The sequence below is a fragment of the Sapajus apella genome, unplaced genomic scaffold (genome assembly GCF_009761245.1).
Source record: "Sapajus apella isolate SASKATOON/1434 unplaced genomic scaffold, GSC_monkey_1.0 scaffold49, whole genome shotgun sequence".
In the NCBI taxonomy this organism is placed as follows: Eukaryota; Metazoa; Chordata; class Mammalia; order Primates; family Cebidae; genus Sapajus; species Sapajus apella.
Genome location: NW_022436989.1, coordinates 3,869,346 through 3,890,984, shown reverse-complemented (window position 1 = coordinate 3,890,984; position 21,639 = coordinate 3,869,346). Strand labels below are relative to the sequence as shown.

Sequence of the window (21,639 nt, the reverse complement as noted above, 5' to 3'; positions counted from 1 at the left end):
ATTTCGAGACAACTAATCACAAATTCATATGGATATAAGTCAGAAAAAATTTGACTAACGACCCTCATACAGCCACGGAACATGCCACTTTTTTTTTTTTTTCTTTTGAGACAGGGTATCTCTGTCAGAGACAACTAAAATTTAAAAAAAAAAAAAAAGAGCTGGGAATTGGGGTGATGTTGATGATCATGAGGGAGCAGAGGCTTCCCCAGCCCTGGCCTCCAGGGAGATAGAGTAGCCGACAGTAACAAGAATGAGCCCAGAACTCTGCATATTCTATTTCTTGTCCTCATTTTCAGAGAGGTATTATAACCTCAGTTTTGCAGATATGAAACCTACGGCCAGCCAAGATATAGCTTTAATATGCATTGAAGAAAATAATGGCTGGAAAATAAGGTGTAATGCTTTGATTCTAGGATCAGCAATGTAGATAGAGCTGGCATGTATATACAAAGCATTAGTGACTATCTTTAATAAAATTGTATCAATGGTTTTTTCTTTTGTTTTTTTGTTTGTTTTTGAGATGGTTTCGCTCTGTCGCCCAGCCTTGAGCACAGTGATATGATCTTGGCTTACTGCAGCCTCCACCTCTCAGGTTTAAGCAATTCTCCTGCCTTAGCCTCCCAAGTAGCTGGGATTACAGGCACGCACCACCACAACCGACTAATTTTTGTATTTTTAGTGGAGACGAGATTTCATCTTGTTGGCCAGGCTGGTCTTGAACTACTGACTTCAAGTGATCCGCCCGCATTGGCCTCCCAAAGTGCTGGGATTACAGGTGTGAGCCACTGTGCCTGGCTTAAAAAAAATGTATCTCAAGTGGTTTTAAGAAGCAACTTAATCCCCACTGAAACAAACAAGAGTTCCTTGAAGAAATGGCCACAGAATGTTCAAGGAAAGGCTTTGGGTATCAAAAAGAGTAACTGTAATGAATTAAAACACATTAAATAATAAATATTTCATACAAAGATATATGTATATGGAAAGGGAGGAGGGAGTTCTTTATAGACGAATGCTAGGTAGTAAGTGTATTGACAGAATGTCACCATTTTTTTGTTTGTTTGTTTATTTGTTTCGAGATGGAGTCTCGCTCTGTCGTGCAGGCTGGAGTGCAGTGGTGCAATCTCAGCTTACAACCTCCACCTCCTGGGCTCAGGCGATTCTCCTTCCTCAGCCTTGTTAGTAACTGGGATTACAGGTGTGCATCACCACACCTGGCTAATTTTTATATTCTTAGGAGAGATGGGGTTTCCCCATGTTAGGCTGGTCTTGAACTCCTGACCTCAAGTCATCCACCCGCCTCGGCCTCCCAAAGTGCTAGGATTACAGGTGTGAGCCACCACGCCTGGCAGCATTCGGTAACCCCCCGTGTAATCGATGATTCAGGCAAGAATCTTCAAAAAATGCTTAAACCATTAGGTGAACAGATTTTTGGTAACAGAATATTTGCATGGATTTGTGATTGCAAGGGAGGCATGTATCTTCACAATGGCGAGTCCTGACAGTTTCTATCTTAACCCAGTGATCAAAGCTAGCATCGCTAATGGTAGCACAATCTGACATATGTGCCGTTCAACGTGATGCATTTTTAAATACATCATCTAGAAGTGTTCTTGTCTGAAATGTTTAACCTAAATTGAGTTGGGCTGCTAGACCCACACACGTCAATACAAATTTATGTGAGCCACTTACATCATTTAAGATTTTCTGGTAACTGCCTTTGGAAAGTAAAAACAAAACAACAAAAGCCCATGGGTGAAATTAACTTAAAAACATACTTTAGCCCAGTGTATCCAAAACATTAGTATTACAACATGTAATCCATATTTTAAAATTAATATTTTATATCCTTTTTTTTTTTTTTTTTTTTTTTACTCTATGCAAGAATTTCAACAGAATTGGTCTGGCCATTATATTCTTTTTTTGTACTGAGTCATGTATTCTCAGCATGTATGTTTATGCTTTAAGCACATTTCAATTCAGATGCTAAATTTTCATTGGAAATACTTGATCTGTATTTAGCTTTCATAAAATTTCAATTGAAAATGTAGCTCCAAGTTGTTCCACATAGACTTACATTTTTCCAGTCACTGAATTGTCAGCTTTTCAGTTTAAATTCAAATTAACTAAAATGAAATGAAATTTAAACTCAGTTCCTCAGCTCTATTCACCACATTGCAGGGGCTCAAGAGCTACATGAGGCTTGTGGCTCTGATATTGAATTAGGCAGCCGGAGACTTAACTTCCAGTTTAGAGGAAAGAAAGGGATGGTAGATAGACAAGTTAAATGACAGCAAGAGACAATCCAGAATGTGGGACATTTTACAGGACAATTGCCTTAGATTTTCTAAAAAATCAGTGTCACAAAAAAAAATAATAATAAGGGCAAGGCGAGGTGGTTCACACCTGTAATCCTAGCACTTTGGGAGGTGGAGGCGGGCGGATCACCTGAGGTCAAGAGTTCAAGACCAGCCTGGCCAACATGGCAAAACCCCATCTCTACTAAAAATACAAAAATTAGCTGGGCTTGGTGGCGCATGTCTGTAATCTTAGCTACTTGGGAGTCCGAGGCAGAAGAATCGCTTGAACCCAGGAGGTGGAGGTTGCAGTGAGCCGAGATCACACTATTGTACTCCAGCCTAGCAACACAGCAAGAATCCGTCTCAAAAAAAAAATAAATAAATAAATATGGGGAGATTGTCCTAGACTAAGGAAACCTAGAGATACAGCAACCATAGGCAGCATTAGATCCTTGTTTAAAAACAACGAAAGATTGGGAAAATTTCTTTGAACAGTTGGGGAACTATGAATGTGTACTACATTCTAGATGGTATTCTGGAATTACTGCTAGTTTTCTTAGCTGTGATAACAGCATTACGGTTATGTAGGAAATTGCTTTACATCTAGGAGGGGCAGTCACTCTAGTGGAGAATAATTCTAGAAATGCAGTTTAACCAGGTACTGAAGTTGAAAGGAGCAAAAATATTTTGGGGCATATGAGATCTTAAAATATTTACCTTCTCTGCAACCCTTTTCCAGGAAGTTACTGAAAGATACTCTTCTCCAAAATAAAAGCGTAAACAAAGAAAGAGAAAGGTGTGGAATGCAGGGGCAGGTGATTCAGCATGAGTTTACAAAAACCTCCAGGACAACAAGTGGGAATCAGTCTTAGAAAGCAGCCGTCAGCCGGGAGTGGTGGCTCATACCTGTAATCCCAGACCTTTGGGAGGCCAAGGCACGTGGATCATCTGAGGTCAGGAGTTCGAAACCAGTCTTGACTAACATGGTAAAACCCCATCTCTACTAACACAAAAATTCACTGGGCGTCATGTCACTCACCTGTAATCCCAGCCACTAGGGAGACTGAGGCAAGAGAATCGCTTGAACTTGGGAGGTGGAGGTTGCAGTGAGCCGAGGTTGCACCATTGCACTCCAGCCCGGGCAACAAGAGGGAAACTTTGTCAAGAGAGACAGAGAGAATGAGAGAGAGCAAGAGAGACAGAAAGAGAGAGAAAGAAAGAGAGAGAAGAAAGCAGCCATCAGAGACTGGAGTAGGAGAGAAACTCCAGAGGAGATGTTTCCAAGAAAAAATACTGACAGGTGGATCACATGATACATTTGACCACATTGTGAAGAGTTTTATAACTCTGTGAGAGAATTTCCAAGGAAAAATGGATAGGTACATTCAGTGGTGTATTGGTAAACTATGTCTCCGAAAAATAACAACAAAACGCCCAAAAAACGAGAGGCCCTGATTTGTAGCACTGATTCATTTCTGTGGCATAAATACTTCCACCGTAGCTGATTTCAAACGACCAACTTTGGAATGCAGAGTTGGCAAGGGCTGCCCAAAACCGGCTCTCAGGAGCCAGTAAGAGCTGGCTTCAACAAAATTAAACAAATCAACAAAACAGTTACTAACGCCAGGAATAATAAAAAGTTTTGCAAGAAATGAAATCATAGTACTGTGCATGGCTCAGCCATGAGCAATATTTACACCATCACAACAATGCACACTCTGAATGCTGGTGTGACTTATTTAAATGTGACGTAACCACAGACAGGATGAGGGTAGAGAAGGGGGCAGAAAAGGGAGCTACATATTCATTATCAATAGATAACGCCTCAAATGAAAAAAATAAAGAAATCACAGAATGAACATTTATTTAGAAATATGAAGGTAAACTGGCAGAAGGGCTGAAAGAGATCAAAGTTGTTACCTGCATGGTGCAGAACTCGAGGTGAGACACATGCAGACAGAAAACGGCTGGCTTTTTTTTTTTTTTGAGACAGAGTCTTGCTCTGTCATCCAGGTTGGAGTGCAGTGGCACAATCTTGGCTCACTGCAACCTCCGTCTTCCAGGTTCAAGTGCTTCTCCTGTCTTATCCTCCTGAGTAGCTGGAATTACAGGTGCCCGCCACCATGCCCAGCTAATTTTGGTATTTATAGTAAGAGATGGGGTTTCACCATGTTGGCCAAGTTGGTCTCGAACTCCTGGCCTCAAGTGATCCACCTGCCTTGGCCTCCCAAAGTGCTAGCATTACAGTCGTGAGCTACCGCGCCCAGCCAGCTGGTTTTCTTTATAAGTCCTGTAGTACTATTAGACTTACACACAGGCACACACTCGTGCTAGTAGACACATAGACAAATACTACTTAGGCGGACTTCTGGTTATAGAAGATGACTGAACACAAACTTTTATCACTCTTTCCTCCAAAACCTACTGAAATGACAAAAGGAATATAGAAGACCTGGCATCGTGGCTGAAGCCTGTAACCTAGCACTTTGGGAAGGCGAGGCATGTGGATCACTTGAGCTCAGCAGTTTGAGACCAGCCTGGGCAACATGGCAAAACCCTTCTCTAGACTGGGCATGGTGACGTGTGCCTGTAGTCCTAGCTATTCAGGAGGCTAAGGTGGGAGGATCACCTGAGCCCAGGAGGAAGAGACTGCAGTGAGCCGAGATCGCACCACTGCACTCCAGCCTGAGCAACAGAGCAAGACCTGTCTCAAAAAGAAAAAATATATATATTTATACATATATTTATTATATAAAAATTGATATAAGTATACAATTATTAATTATGTATATAAATGCATATATATATATAAGCTGATAACTGCCAGGAAGCCAGGATAATGCAGCAGCAACAAACCAAAACAGTTAAAGTTTTCTGAGTATAAGATGCTTGGAATCACATTGATTTCTAAACTCAACATACCTGACTAAAAACAACCCCACACAAGCCAGAGGAACCTCAAAAAGTAAGTTTTGCCAGCAGGGCCCCCATCCCAAAGCCCTAAAGTGGCATCCCTATTTCCCTTCCGCCCATCCTGTAACCTGCAGATAACCACAGCTCTCTAGGATAGGATTCCTGACACTGCTCCAGGAGGCTTTCAGCCAGCAGGGAGTCAGGAATCCCTTTAAGAAAAGAGTTTTTCTGACTCTGCCCCACCACTAAGCTACGTGACCACCTCACTCCAGGCTTCTGGAATCATAACTTTTTTTTTTTGAGACAGTCTTGCTCTGTTGCCCCGGCTGGAGTGCAGTGGTGCGATCTCGGCTCACTGCAACCTCCATCTCTCAGCTTCAAGTTATTCTCCTGTCTCAGCCTTCGGAGTAGCTGAAATTACAGGCACATGCCACCACGCCCAGCTAATTTTTGTATTTTTAGTAGAGACAGAGTTTTGCCAAGTTGGCCATGCCGGTCTTGAACGCCTGACTTCAGGTGATCCACCCACCTCCCAGAGTGCTGGGATTACAGGTGTGAGCCACTGTGCCCGGCCTGGAATCACAACTTGTATCCTCCACCAGACACACAGGGAGTCAGTCTCACAAGACAACACGGTAAAAATGCAAAGCACAACAGCAGGCGTCAGACTGCCGTGAGTCCCAGCAGGGAATCCTGCAGAGCCACTGGTTTTGTTCCTGCGATCTAGAGCCCTAGACCTGTCCAGGATGCTGTCCTTTTCCAGACCTGGCTCTTCGACTTTCCCTTCAATTCAGTAAGTTTCTCCACATCCTCCCAATAGAGGAACTTTTTTTCTTGTTCGTGAGAACTAAAGTTGAGCCCGCTGCTTGCAATGAAAAACGATTACAATACAAAGATGGCTGCATAATAAGCTTGACTGAATGCTCTTATATTTTATGTTATCTATACATAACTATAATATACAACATATTACAATAAGCTTGGTTTAATGCTATTATAGAGAATGCACATTCTTTCCAAATCCCCATGTAACATGAACAAAATCTCCCTCTTTTTTTTTTGATACAGAGGCCTCCCCCCTCTGCCCAGGCTGGAGTGCAGTGGAGTGATCTTGGCTCATTGCAACCTCTGCCTCATGGGTTCAAATGATTCTCGTGCCTCAGCCTCCGGGGTAGCTGGGATTACAGTCACATGTCACCATGTTCAGCTGATGTTTTTTGTATTTTTAGTAGAGACAGAGTTTCACCATATTGGCCAGGCTGGTTTCAAACTCCTGACCTCAAGTGATACACTGGCCTCAGCCTCCCAAAGTGCTAGGCTTACAGGCATGAGCTACCACACCAGGTCAGAAATAATATCTCTTAGGTAAGACCACACACACACCTCATATACAATCAATAAACTCCCAAAAGTAGAAATGAACATGTCACAGTGTAAGACAAAATAAAACAAAAATTAGAAATGAACAACGAAAGCACACCCAAACATACTCACTTGTGAAATAAAAGGTGAAATTAGACAAAATTTAGGAAATAATGGGAACATTACCTTTATGATAATCTGATATAACAAATGATAAAATGATTCTCAGAGGGAATTTTATGGTCATAACTCCATTCACTACAAACCAAAAGAGATGGAGAATAAGTGAATGAAGCAGTCAATTCAAAAAGCTAAAAAAAAAAAACACAACAGAATATATCAGGTAAACTTTTTAAAATGTAAAATATAAAATTAAAATTAAAAAAGAGATTTTTTCAAAGAAAGTTGGTCTTTTTCGAAGAAAAATATTCAAAATCATGAATGAGAAGGGGACTCTAGGATGATTATTTTCAAAGTCGTGAAAGCATGTTTTCATTATGAATCAAGAATGCCCGCTCAAGCAACGCACAAGATCAAACACCATAAAAGGAAACAGTGACAGATTTGACCCTACCAGGAAAAAAAAGTTAAAATCCTTGAGAAACCATAAACAAAAACAACAAATAAGTGAATGTGCAGAAAATATTCATTATATATATAAGGACTAAAAGCTATAATTGTAAAGAGCTGCTTTAACAAGAAAATCACATACATAACCAATTTTATTTATTTATTTGGAGACAAAGTCCCACTCTGTCACCCAGGTTGGAGTGTAAGGGCACCATCTCAGCTCACTGCAACCTCCACCTCTGGGGTTCAAGCAATTCTCCTGCCTCAGCCTCCTGAGTAGATGGGACCGCAGGCGCCCACAAGCACAACCTGGCTAATTTTTGTATTTTCAGTAGAGATGGGGTCTCTGGTCTCAAGTGATCTGCCCAAGTGATCTGCCCACCTTGCCCTCCCAAAGTGTTGTCCCCAAATTTGTAAACACAGAAAAGCTATACAAAGTTAATTCTCAGAGAAAGGATGGTAACAAATATTTGGAAGATTGCTCGGGCATACTAGCAATCAGGAAAAGTTTAGAGCGTAAGTTACCATTTTACCCCATCAGATTCAGCTTAGAGACAGGGTCTTGCTCCGTCACCCAAGCTGGAGTGCAGTGGCACAATCATAGCTCACTGCATCCTCAAGCTCTGGGCGCAAGTGATGCTCCCTCCTGCCTCAGCCATCCCCAAACCAACCCCAAAAACTGGGATTACAGGCACGTGCCACTGAGCCCTGCTAATTTTTTTTTTTTTTTGACAGAGATTGGGGGTGAGGTGTCTCACTTTTTTGCCTAGGCTGGTCTCAAGCTCCTGGCCTCAAGAGATCCTCTTGCCTTGGCCTCTCAAATTGTAAGAGGATTACAGGCGTGAGCCATCATGCCCACCCTCCCCCAAATTAAAAAATGTGAACATACAGAGTGTTGAAAAGAGGAGGAAAAAGGTAACTCCCACATACAGTTGATGGGGGACTGTAGATTGACAGTATTTTTTGGAGGACAAATTAGCAGTATGTATTACATTTTAAATTCTGTATACCCCTTTAAATCAGTTATTCCACTTCCAGATATTTACCCTACAGAAGTACTTGAACATGTACAGATATATATGCATGCATAAAGATGCTTACTGAAGCACTTTTGGGGGATTAACAAAAAATGGAAACTTTCAGAAACAACAGTCAAAGAAAATAGTGAAAGGATTACTAAGCAGTCATTAAAATAAATGAGTAAATTTGTGGTACATACATCAAAAAAATTCCCAGATATAGGGCAAAAAGTAAATTACTGAATGCAAATGATGTAGTGCAGTGTCGTTTTAGCTATGTATCACACACAGGTACATGTACACATAGGCGTGAGGGCAAGTGTGACACAGAGCCTTTCATTTTCTACCCATTGTATTCCCATGTTGTTTTAATGAAGACAAAATATATGTATTCATGTGATAATATTTAATTAAGAAAAAGCCAGCCGGGCATGGTGGCCACAACTGTAATCCCAGCACTTTGGGAAGCCAAGGTGGGCAGATCACCTGAGGTTGGGAGTTTGAGACCAGCCTGGCCAACAGGGAGAAACCCCGTCTCTATTAAAAATAGAAAATTAGCCAGGCATGGTGGTGCCTGCTTATAATCCAAGCTACTCGGGAGGCGGAGGCAGGAAAATCGCTTGAACCTGGGAGGCAGAGGTTGAGGTGAGCTGATCACTCCATTGCACTCCAGCCTGGGCAACAAGAGTGAAACTCTGTCTCAAAAAAAAAAAAGAAAAAAAATAAAGAAAAAGCCAGGCTCCATAGTGCATGTCCGTAATCTCATCAATTTTGGACGGTGAGACAGGAGGATCACTTCTGTCCAGGAGTTCGAGACCAGCCTGGGCAACATAGTGAGACCCGCCCCCCTCACCCCCAACGTCTCTACAAATAATTTTTTTTAAGAAGAAGGAAAAAGAAGAGTTTCGAAAGAGACATCAAACTGTTAGTAATATATTCTTTAAAAAGGAGAGAAAGAAGTCATTTTTACTTTCCATTCTATAACTGTTAAACAATTAAAAATGGAAGTATTATGCAATTTTGTGAAAATAAAAATTTTTAAATAGGCCAGGCACGGTGATTCAGGCCTGTAATCCCACGACTTTGGAAGCCTGAATCGGGAGGATCACGTGAGGTCAGGAGTTTGAGGCCAGCCTGGCCAACATGGAGAGACCCCGTCTCTACAAAAAATACAAAACATTACCAGGGTGTGGTGGCACGTGCCTGTAATCCCATCTACTCGGAGGCTGAAGCAGGTGAATCACTTGAACCCGGGAGGCAGAGGTTGCAGGGAGCTGAGATCGCACCACTGCAGTCCAGTCTGGGCAACAAAGTGAGACTCTGTCTCAAAAAATAAAGTAAAATAAAATCATCCATATGAAAATACTTCTCAAAGACAAATGAAATGGACCCCTACAGTGTCTACTCTGGCAATTTTTTAAAGTCACAATAAAACGTAAAATAGGATGACTCAGTGGTGTTTTACCTGGTACTTTTCCAGTTTTCCTTCCTTTTACAACATAATCAGCAATGACTTCAAAAGAATTCCTCACTCCTTCATGGAATATAACTACCTTAAACACTACCTTTCAGACCTGGAGTTCAAAGCATAGTTAGCATTAGAATTTCAGCTGAGAATCCAGAAATGGCAGGGTATCACCAGTAGGGTGACTTTTTTCTTTTCCCTAGCAAACAGTAGAGCAGTATGTAGATTCTAACTCCAATTTCAAAAAACAAACAAAAAACCTCACTTTAAAAACATTCACTCTGACACATAAATACACATCATACACTGTGTATTTTACTGGCATTGTACAAAGGTATCAAATGGGCATGAAAGACAGGTCATTATGGATTAAAAAAACCGCCCAATGAACGGTACTAATATGAATTCAACATCGTTAACATGGAGTGCTGTGTGCCAGCGAGTAGCATAATTCAAAGCAGCATGACTTTGCACAATGACATACTCTACAAGTCCAGTCTCCCAGGAGTGCCCTTCGAAATGCACCTAGCCTAAACGTGAAATGTAAAAGTACATAAATAAAGGAAGCATAAGGTTGAAGGGGAAAAATTAAATACTAGAAAGAATTGCACTATTTTGATCGCTGGAAAATGGGCTCGACCTTGCACGCACGCGTTCTCGACTGGGCTCGCCAATACGCAGTATTTTGTTTCCCGTTATGCCGCAGTCGTAGGGAGGAGCGAAACGTGGACCACCACTTCACATCAAAGATGCACGCTGCAGAGCCATTTTTCTGGAACGCCGGAAGACCTCGTCGCCTGCGCACCCCCCCCGCGGACACCAACGTCCTGACGCATGTTCATCAGCTAGCTGCTCCCTCCATTTTGTCCCCAGTCTCCTTCAGACGAACTGCGCGGTGCTATTTTCAAGCCACTTAGTAAAGAAACTTATTATAACAGGGAGGAAGCGGGGTGGGCGTGGGAGCCCCGTTTGCACGAGGCAGGCACTGGGGACTAAACGGCTGCAGGGGCGGAGTGGGGCCGCTTGGGCACCAAGGGCTCGTCCCGTGGCCGGAAGGACAAAGGACACTTAGGGGACGAGGGCCGCCGAGCAGCGCGGAGCGACTTCCGGGCCGGTGGGCCGGGGCGGGCTGGGGCGCCAGGGCGGGCTGGGGCCGGTCTGACCGCCGCGGCGGGGCCCACCCCGCGGGACAAAGCAGCAGCGCCGCGCCCGCTCCCTCCGCCGCGGCCCCACCCCTCGGCGCGCGCCCGGTGCTCGTGCACGTGAGCGCGCGCGCGCCCCGGAGACGGTTAGAAATGGCGGTTGGGGCGGAGAGGGGGGTTGGGGCGGGAAGTGGAGCAGTCTGGCTCGGTTCCGCCCCGCCCTGCCAGGAATCAGGGAGCCGGCTTGTTTCCCGAACGCTTCTCCTTCTGCGCTCCCGGCCCTGCTGGCTGTGTGCCGAGCTGGGAAGAAAGTGTGACCCGTTCCATGGAACAAAGGACCTCCCAGCCTAAGCGCCGGCGCGGCGCAGCCACTGCGGAGCGTTAGGAACGTTCTCTAAAATGGCGGCCGGCGCGTGGGGACGGGGCGGGAGGCGGCGGCGCGCGGGGACGGGGCGGGAGGCGGCGGCGCGCGGGGACGGGGCGGGAGGCGGCGGCGCGCAGGCGCGGGACGGGGAGGAGCGCCGCGGGCCGGCCGGCAGTTCTGGGGGCACAGGCCGCGCAGGGCTGGTGGAGGCGCGGAGTCGTCCCAATGGCCGCCGTGCCGGAGCCCGACGAGCCCGCGAAGCGGAAGGTAACCCAGTGGCCCCCGGTGCGCGCGCCGCGGGTGGGAGAACGGGGTGGGCGATGGGTGAGGACGGCCTCCGCGGGGCTCCTAGGCCCGGAGCACGTGTCACTGGCTTCTCTGCCACCCTTGGGCTCGAAACTATTTTAATTGTTCCTAGTCCTATTAATAGGACACTTTAGACATTTTTTTTTTTTTTTTTTTGAGACGGAGTTTCACTTTTGTTACCCAGGCTGGAGTGCAATGGCGCGATCTCGGCTCACCGCAACCTCCGCCTCCCGGGTTCAGGCAATTCTCCTGCCTCAGCCTCCTGAGTAGCTGGGATTACAGGCACGCGCCACCATGCCCAGCTAATGTTTTGTATTTTTTTTAGTAGAGACGGGGTTTCACCATGTTGACCAGGATGGTCTCGATCTCTTGACTTTGTGATCCACCCGCCTCGGCCTCCCAAAGTGCTGGGATTACAGGCCGCGTAGCTCAATTGGTGAGCTCCTGGTGCTCACTTTAAACATTTTAATCTAAGTTGCTGGAACAAAATTGGCCAAAACTAGAGGGAGAAGGGGACCAGCAGTAGTCACTATGAAATAAACTAACAGTACGGAATCTTTTGGCGAGAAATTTTTTTGCTAAGGGCACTGCACTGTAATTTGCTAGTAAAGGCTAGTAGTAGAGACTAAAAAGGTCCCTGAGGACAGGTGCCTTGTCTTTAAAGTTGTATTCGTCACATTTAACGTAGAGGGAGCAGTAATTGCTGAGGGATGACTTGAGTGTACTACGTTGAAGGGTTGAGATTTCTCCCCCGTCACCAGCGGCCTCCCTAGCTGGTGGCCGTCTCGATGCCGTCTCCTCAATCCACCTTCCACTATTGTCCGCTGGTCCTTTCCAACCGGTAAACTGGACAGTTTGATCCCTCTGCCTAACATCCAGTTCCAGCAGCCCATCCTATCTCTTTAAGGATAAAACCCAAATTCTTGGCATAGTAAAGCTAAACCAAACGCTCTCCCTGGAAGGGCTCCTGTTCCTCCAAAGATGACTTAAGGGCTTTCCCCATCTTCCCAGGGATCTTGTACGTCGTTACGTTTATCATATTGGAAGGTAATAAATGATCTTGTCTTTGTCTTTGCCTGGGCTCCTTATTAAGAGCAGGGAACCCAATTTATATCCTCAGGGCAGAATAGGTGTTCACGAAAGGATAATGCAAGAGGAAAAAAAGTATTTTAGTATAAATTATGGAGATGTAACATTGGCTAATCATGAGCAGATATTTATAGAAGACCCACTGTGTGCTAAATGGCTCCTAATATATACTTTCCAGATAATGATATATAAAATATTCTCTCAGCTTGGAAATTTTTCTCACTTCTTGCTCTGGCTTCTCTGGTGGGGTTCCATCTAAATTTGGCCAAAGCATAAGATCATATAGTTAATATTAACAAATACTGTATAAATTGTTTTCATAATTTAACATCAAAAAGTTTTGCCAAGTTACATACTACTACTGGTGCCTCATCTGTTTTTACTGTCCCATCCACTGCCCATTTGGAATAAGTTTAGTGTGTTTTTGTTTGTTTTGTAAAAAGGGCTCCTTATGGCCGGGCGCGGTGGTAGCTTATGCCTGTTGGGAAGCCAAGGTGGGTGGATCACCTGAGGTTAGGAGTTCGAGACCAACCTGAGCAACATGGAGAAACCCTGTTTTTACTAAAAATACAAAACAATTAGCCGAACATGGTGGCACATGCCTGTAAACCCAGCTACTTGGGAGGCCAAAGCAAGAGAATTGCTTGAACCCGGGAGGTGGAGGTTGGGGGGAGCTGAGATTGGGCCTGGGCAACAAAAACAAAACCCCCCCCAAAAAAAAAAAAAAAAAAAAAAATCCTTGTTTGAAACTTTTTAGTTCATGGTGTACCATAACTACACGTAGTAAATCCTAGATCCAGCTTTGTGATAAACACTGGACTCTTGAATGGGACTTTTGGATAGGAGATAACAGCTGTTTTTAAAGGTCATAAAGGTGGTTTAATCCATTGGAAATTTTTTAAAAAGAACTTAATGGAAAAAAAAAAAAGATCAACATTGACCTATTTAATTGGCTCATCAGTACACAGCAAAACAATATTGTAGTTGTAGAAATGAAGAATAATTATAAGCCTCAAAACAGCATAGATGTGGGAAGCCAAAAGAAATTGCTCATGAAACAGCAGTACCTATCAGAGCTCATCAAAAAGCTAATTAAATTAATATAAGCTATGACTAATTAACAGCCCAAGGTAATGGCGGAAAGGAAGCCTGTCGTGATGTTTTAAAAAAGAATTTTGGGCCGGGCGCAGGGGTTCATGCCTGTAATCCAGGCACTTTGGGAGACCGAGGTGGGCAAATCACAAGGTCAAGAGATGGAGACCATCCTGGCCAACATGGTGAAACCCTGTCTCTACTAAAAATACAAAAATTAGCTGGGCATGATGGTGCGTGCCTATAGCCTCAGCTACTCGGGAGGCTGAGGCAGAAGAATCACGAACCGTGAAGGCAGAGGTTGCAGTGAGCCGAGATCTCCCCATTGCACTCCAGCCGGGGTGTCAGAGGGAGACTCCATCTCAAAAAAAAAAAAAAATCTGTCAGTGATCATTCCAGCACAACTCAGGGAGAAGGATTATTTTAAGAGTTAGTAGCCGGGTGCGGTGGCTCAAGCCTGTAATCCCGGCACTTTGGGAGGCCGAGGCAGGTGGATCACGAGGTCAAGAGATCGAGACCATCCTGGTCAACATGGCGAAACCCCGTCTCTACTAAAAATACAAAAAAATTAGCTGGGCATGGTGGCATGTGCCTGTAATCCCAGCTACTCAGGAGGCTGAGGCAGGAGAATTGCCTGAACACAGGAGGCGGAGGTTGCGGTGAGCCGAGATCACGCCATTGCACTCCAGCCTGGGTAACGTGAGTGAAACTCCGTCTCAAAAAAAAAAAAAAGAGTCAGTAAACCTAAAGTAAAAATGCAAATTACCAAGCTGGCATACCTTAATAGAACTAGCCCCTGAAAACCATCCTCTGCCACATACTTGTCCTTCAAGAAACTTTAAAATGTGAAATTTGGTACATACAGGTAAATTCACATTCAGGTAAATTCTTAATTCACCCATTCAAATATATTTACAGAGTATCTACTGAGTATTAGGCACTAAACTAGGTACTAGACTCATCAAGACAGGAAAAATCCCTTTAAGGAGCTGACGTTTCTACTGGGGAATCAATAAGCAAGACTTGTTTACTGAGCCAACCATGCCAAGATCCAGGAGAAAGACGGCATGTGTTCATCTCGGCTTGCTAGAGGACACTTGCAAGGCCACTGTGCCTGGACTAGAGTGGGAGCTGAAAAAGCACAGGATCATGTGGGGCCTTTGGAGCAATGGTAAGAATCTGAGCATGCCGAGTGAGGTGGCTCACACCTGTAATCCCAACACAGGGAGGCTGAGGCAGGCGGATCACAAGGTCGGGAGATTGAGACCATCCTGGCCAACCTGGTGCAACCCCATCTCTACTAAAAAAAAAACAAAAATTAGCTGTATGTGGTGGTGCATACCTGTAATCCCAGCTACTTGGGAGGCTGAGGCATGAGAATCACTTGAACCCAGGAGGCACAGGTTGCAGTGAGCCAAGATCGCACCACTGCACTCCAGCCTGGCGACAGAGACTCCAGCTCCAAAAAAAAAAAAAAAAAGAATCTAAGCATAATTGAAAGCCACGGTGGGTTTATTATAGTCATCTGATACACATTTTTATGAATAAAATCAAGATCTAACAGGCACTGTTGATAGATGGTCATTTGATAGTACAGATTGAGCTTCCCAAGTAAAAAAAAGGCATTTTCTTTTGGTGTCATATCAGTGCTCAAAAAGTTGTAGATTTTGGATTATTTCGGATTTGGGATGCTCACCCTGTATTGGCAGTGAAGTTGGTGGGCAGTGGTTTGGTTCAGGATGTATTCTAAATGCAGATCCTTCCAGACTTGCTAATGTATTGAACATGGATTTGGTGAAGGAATCTAGGATGACTCAGGTTTTGGGTCTGAAAATGGGTTGAGTAGTGTGCCATTAAGAGGCAGGTTTGGAGGTGAAATTTATTTTGCAAATACTAGGTACAAGGTGCTTTTTATACATAAAAGCGTGGTTCCGTTCTCGCTGCGGCAGCACATATACTAAAATTGGAATGACACAGAAGATTAGCATGGCCCCTGCACAAGGATGACAATATTTAAAAAAAAAAAAAAAAAAAGTGTGGTTCAATAAGCTAAGATGAATGAGGCTGAAGTTGGGATAGATTAGAGTTTGATCTAGAAATCTGGAGGCATCATCTAATAGCATTTAACTGAAAGCCTTGAGATACTTAGGAAGAGACTAGATTCTATAAGAGGTTAAGAGTGGCACTTCAAAATCAGCACTGTAGAAGACGGAACAGCAACAAAAAATTCAGTGAAATAGAAAACCACGAGACATTGTATTTGAAGCCAAGTAAAAATAGCTCCAAAAACAAATGATAGTTGTGCCACATATGCTGAGATGCAGAGTAAGACAGACTGCAAAGTGGATGTCTTTCAGAGATCTTGATTGTGGTGTCAAGTGGCGTTCAGTGGATAGATGCCTCACTAGAGCGAGTTAAAGGGTGAATGGGAGGTTTTAAGTAGAAAAGCACACCTAGATTCAAGTTTTGCTATGAAAGGCAGCAGAAAACTGGATGGTAGTTTAGGAGGCCGGTCAGGGGAGACAGGTATACAGAGGGTTTTGTGTGTGAGAGCGGGTGCCCAGGCTGGAGTGCAGTGGTGCAATCCCTGCTCACTGCAACCTCCACTTCCTGGGCTTAAGTGATTCTGCCTTAGCCTCCCAAGTAGCTGGCATTACAGGCATATGCAACCATGCCTGGCTAATTTTCGTACTTTTAGTAGAGACAGGATTTTGCCATGTTGGCCAGGCTGGTCTTGAACTACTAACCTCAGGTGATCCACCCACCTCAGCCTTCCAAAAATGCTGGGATTACAGGCGTGAGCCACCACGCCCGGCCCTTACCTGTTTGACCTCCTAACTGGTCTTCCTGCCTGTGCTCCCTTCAAGTTTTAGATAGGGAGTAGGGTCGATTCATCCTTTGCAACCAGAGGAAAGGCAGATCCAGGCCCTGAAGCAGATTTAGTGGTGGAAGATCAACTGGCTATCATTTGGTGAGATCTATTTCTATCCATTATTGACATTCTGGCTTGAAAATCTCTTGAGCTTTCCTTAGATCCATCAAGGTGAGTTGGTAAAGCTGCTTTTCTAAATCTAAGCTTTAAAAATATCTAACATTTGTTAGTGGCGAGAGTTAGTTTGCAGGCTATTTAAGGGATAGAAATGTTAAAGGCATGCATATTATGGACAGAATATTTCTGTATATAAACAGAGTACTTCAAAGTAAGTTATGCCTGGGATCCTTCATTCATCTCCACTTCCGAGCATCTGACAGCTCAGTGTACTTAACCATAAAGGTAAACACGCTTCAAGTCACTAGTAGTCTAACCTCCAACTCTACCAGGAGGCTGAAGATTGTCTATAAAAGGGAAAATTGCCATCTTAAAATAAGTCTTTGTATATTCTTCCCCAGTTTTGATAAAAATTGCATGTATTTGCTGACTTAGTAGTATTCCTCCTTAGATATGTGACAACTGGAAAGCTCCCCTGAAACCCTCCAGACTTGGTTATTTCTTAATGATGTGGTTTGGCACAATGGATCTCATAGGCTTTTGGGGTCAGAGCTGACTTTTCTGCCTCCACTCCTGTCAACACTTATTAGTGTCTTAAGTGTTTCAGAGGTAATCTGACAGAGGCTGGAAAATCACAAAACATATAGAGGGCCTGGCACGAATACCGCCCCTGCCAACCAGCAGCTCTTATTATGAGATCAGCCACTGTTATTCTAGACCAGATAGTTTTGCTGGGGGTTGGCTTTGTCTTAGAAGGCACAATTTTAGATATTCTATTGTTTGCAAGTTTGCTTTTGTTAAAATTAAAATTTTCTAAATCAGTGTTTTCCCAATCTAATAGTCCAGAAAAAAAAATCCCATGGTCCATCATGGATCTGATCAGAATCTGAGAGTAGGACTAGAAAATACTTCAGTTCTAGGCTGGGTACTGTGGCTCACACCTGGAATCCCAGCACTTTGGGAGGCCGAGGCGGGCGATCACGAGGTCAAGAGATCGAGACCAACATAGTGAAACCCTGTCTCTACTAAATTAGCTGGGTGTGGTGGTGTGCGCCTGTAGTCCCAGCTACTCGGGAGGCTAAGGCAGGAGAATTATTGCTTGAACCAGGAAGCGGACACTACAGAACTCTCTCAAAAAAAAAAAAAAAAAAAATACTTCGTTCTACTCTTGTGGTAGAAGCTGATCTCACACTTGCATCTTTGCACCTAAGACTAGATAAAACTGTTACTAACCCTCTGGCCCCAGCATCCAGTCCTTGGGGAAATAGTTTAGAGCTATAGCCCTGGACTGGAGCGCAAAGTCTAGCATTCCCCATCTGCATACCTCTGTCCCCATGATCATGTGTCCCCTGCGCTTTCAAGCCGATAGGAGAAAGTCTTTTTGCTAAATGAAATCCCCCAACCTCTTGGTAAGCAACCCTATGTTAGGCATGCAGGTGGGGGCAGGGAGCCAGATAGGGAGAGGGGAAAAAGAAAAAAATGACATAGAATGATCCAAGAGAGCAAATATTTTTTACTTTATTATGAACCAAATCACATTTTTTTTCTTCCAGCAGATGCTTCAGCCAAAGAAGCAAACATAGGCAGAAATACAATTGAGAGTATCTTCATGTTTTAACCTTTAATCTGACTTGCCTTTTACTGTCCTTTCCCCATTTCTTTTCTAGGTATCACCTCATCCTACAGAATCCTCTTCTAATTTAATGTCCTGCCCCAAACAATACTATGCAACCTTTAAATGGACAGTGGTTCCTTTTAAAAGCTGTCTTACTGATAACTTTATATACACTTTAGAAAACAGTTATGAGTTTTCTAAACTTTTGTGTTAACAAATGCCAGTTCAACAGTGTGACTGTTAACTTTTAAATGTCTGTCTCGCCGCTAAGACATCTCAGTTAAACATATTGGGGAAAAAGAAATACATAAATCCAACCCAGACTGTAGAAAAAGAAGTCATTTTAGCACTTAAAGGAACTTCATCATCTAAACCAACCCGTTCGTTTTACAGATTGAGACCATGGAGATTAAAATAACCTATAGAATACAAAAGTTAGTGGCAGATCTGAGACAAAAATCCAGCTCTCTGGATTCCCAGGTTTTTTGCCATACCTAGCTGTCATTACCATGTATTATGAACAAAGAATCAAATATAATCAAGTGCAACCTAACTTCACAGGCAAGAAAACAGACTAGAAGAGCTGAACATATTGCCCATGTTTATCTTAAAATGAAATATTTATTACAACCACAGTTGATGTTAGCCTAGTTAATATTAATAAAACCTGAAAGGCAATTATTGGGTAAATTTTAAACAGCACTACGTAAGCAAATATGAATTATTTTCCCGTTTCTGCTTCCCAAATTATTGGGAGTTATTGAAGCAAACTGTGCTGCTTCCAATTTCAGTAATAGCCATATTCCTAAATAAACTCATTTAAAGAGCTCATAAAATAAAATGTTTCCTATTTCCAAGTCAAGTGGTTAGCAAATTAAGATATAGCTCAATGTTACCCTATTGCTTAGGGTTTTCTGGGCCAATTTTTAAGGTTTTCGGATTTAAGAGATTCAGACGGCATACCAAAGCTGGACAGATACAATGCAAGCTGATTTAGGTTGTCACATGGTGTAGTTAAACAAAAGAAATGGTGTAACTTTTGTCAAACCACCCTAAAATAAAATGACTTTCTTACTCAATCTAGGGTTTTGTTTTTTTTTATTCTAGCCTTTTAAGCTCCTAGGAATTTTAGATGTTGAAAATATTCCCTGCGCCCGGGATTCAGTACTGTATGGTTCATTAGGATCTGTTGTGGCTGGCTTTGGACATTTTTTGTTAACTAGTGAGTATCTGTGCTTTTTTATTTCTCTGTGTATTAAAAAGGCATTTATGTGATTAGCTATTTTTTTCTAGATGGAGTAACTAACGTATATAAAATGTAATTCTAATTGATTATAGTGGTTATGCTTATTTTTGACAGGTAGAATTAGAAGATCATGTGATGTTGGAGTAGGAGGATTTATCTTGGTGACTTTGGGATGCTGGTATGTTTGCTAAGTATTCAAGAACATCCATGATGATAATATGTTATCTAATTTAAAAAGCACACACTCTTTTCAGAGCAATCTCCCATTGGGAGATTCTCACCCTCATTGAAGAATGAATCTTGATTTTTAAGGACATTTTCATGGAAATCTGTCTTAAAATGCTTGAACAGATAAATGCATGATATTAGACATCCCATTAAAATGAAAGCTGTGGTATCTACACTTCACATAAGAATGTGTTTACAACTATTGATGAGTGAATATAAAATGTGGATGAATCTCAAATATTTGCCAGACCTTATAGTATATACACATACAATGTGGTTCCTTTATACATGAAGTTCTAGAGTGATCTATTTAAGGTGACAGAAATCATTTTATGTAGACATAGCATACAGCAGATACTTACTGGTTTCTTGCAATAACCAATGCCATCAGAAGACTGATTTTTTTTTTTTTGAGACAGAGTCTTGCTCTGTCTCCAGGTACCAGGCTGGAGTGCAATGGCACCATCTTGGCTCACTGCAATTTCCACCTCCCAGGTTCAAGCAATTCTCCTGCCTCAGCCTCCCGAGTAGCTGGGACTACAGGCGGGCACCACCACACCCAGCTAATTTTTGTATTTTTTAATAGAGACGGGGTTTCACCATGTTGGCCAAGATGGTCTTGATCTCTTGACCTCGTGATCCACCCGCCTCGGCCTCCCAAAGTGCTGGGATTACAGGCTTGAGCCACCGCGCCCGGCCAAACTAATTGGATCTTGAGAGTGGGCGGGCAATCTACCTCAAGATGAGCCACCGCCTGTCCGCATTAAAAAAAAGAAAAACCTAATGGATTTTATCACTTTACAAATTGTTATGTAGATATCCTTCTGTTTCATAAAAGAATGTGTTGATAGGTATTCTAACACCAAAACTGTCCAACAATAAATAGCACTCCAAATTAGAACATTCATGTTTTTCAGTCTCAGGGTAGTCATCTGTTAAGTATTTACGTTTTCTGTGATTTATAGAGAAATTCCATAAATTAATTTCTGTAGGACTTTGTATTAATAATTTTTTCATATTCTTTTCTTCCAAGGTTTCATTGTAGGTATAATTATGCAAAGCAAAAAATCCAGCAAAGAATTACCAGACAAGGAATGAAAAATAAGTTATTATATGAAGGTACCCACCTCGATCCTGAAAGAAAACAAAACAACCGTAACAGCAGCAATTGAACAACCTTGAGCATAGAAAACCAGACTCCCTGAAGTCAATGTGAATGCAGCTAAGATCAACCACATAAAACAGTTCATGTACAATAAGCTCTCAATCAAGTAAATAAAGTTTGTTTAAGTTGCAGTCATTTTCTTCCCACCCTTGTATGGAATGAAAGCTTGGCGATTAATTCTGGCCCTGTATCTACTGCCAGTGTAGGACTATCACATCTTACATATAGTGGACTTCTCATACTTAAAACGTGAACAGAATCTATTGGCAGTGGGGCCAATAAAAACGTAGTGTAAAAAAAAAAAAAAAGGCCCTAGTGTTTAATGTACTTGGAAAGAGTTTCCTTGTAATAAGTTTAGAGTTTAATGATAAGTAAACTTCCCTTAACAAAAACCTCAACCTTACTAGGATCCCATTAAAAGCAAGTAAATACTTACTGGCTTCTTGTAGCAGCTAATGTCATTACAAGATTTAAAACTAAGGGATTTTATCACTTTGCAAATCACTTTTTAAATGCATCCATCATTTGACAGTGTTTTCTCATTTCTTAGAATTTGAGTCATCTTCCAAAAGAGTTGTTTTTAAATGCCCTCAACATTTTTTGCAGGGTTTTTATTTTTAAGTATAATTAGTTTAGTTCTGAATTTAAATATGCACGTGGGATTTGTTTGGGAGACTGATGCAATAGAAAAAGAATTGCAGAATTACTTATTAATTTAAACAATCTATTTGAAAGTCAATTAGCTGCTCCCATTAAAATATTACTTAAAATAAT

General features: G+C 42.6%; 1 protein-coding gene, 1 long non-coding RNA gene and 1 other non-coding gene across 3 annotated transcripts; 2 read left to right on the top strand and 1 right to left on the bottom strand.

The window, feature by feature from the left end:
* Nucleotides 1-579: 579 nt before the first annotated feature.
* Nucleotides 580-20,094, bottom strand: LOC116525982. Its single transcript, XR_004257902.1, has 3 exons — nt 19,875-20,094; nt 9,135-9,142; nt 580-590 (listed from the first exon to the last, which is right to left on the bottom strand). It is a non-coding gene; the product is annotated as an uncharacterized LOC116525982 (long non-coding RNA).
* LOC116525981 (cytochrome c oxidase assembly protein COX20, mitochondrial) lies at nt 11,268-21,158 on the top strand. Its single transcript, XM_032242203.1, has 4 exons — nt 11,268-11,402; nt 19,334-19,448; nt 19,587-19,650; nt 20,734-21,158. Exons 1-4 carry the CDS (start codon nt 11,361-11,363, stop codon nt 20,870-20,872), a joined length of 360 nt encoding a protein of 119 aa, XP_032098094.1. The 5' UTR covers nt 11,268-11,360; the 3' UTR covers nt 20,873-21,158.
* On the top strand, nt 15,556-15,660 carry LOC116526201. Its single transcript, XR_004258019.1, has one exon. It is a non-coding gene; the product is annotated as a U6 spliceosomal RNA (small nuclear RNA).
* Nucleotides 21,159-21,639: the final 481 nt, after the last annotated feature.

What these genes read in the sequence shown, in the direction of transcription:
- LOC116525981 (XM_032242203.1), top strand. Translation starts at nt 11,361, where the DNA reads ATGGCCGCCGTGCCGGAGCCCGACGAGCCCGCGAAGCGGAAG. An exon ending in TGGACATTTTTTGTTAACTA is followed by an intron (nt 19,449 to 19,586) that starts GTGAGTATCTGT and finishes TATTTTTGACAG; the next exon opens with GTAGAATTAGAAGATCATGT. An exon ending in TTGGTGACTTTGGGATGCTG is followed by an intron (nt 19,651 to 20,733) that starts GTATGTTTGCTA and finishes TTTTCTTCCAAG; the next exon opens with GTTTCATTGTAGGTATAATT.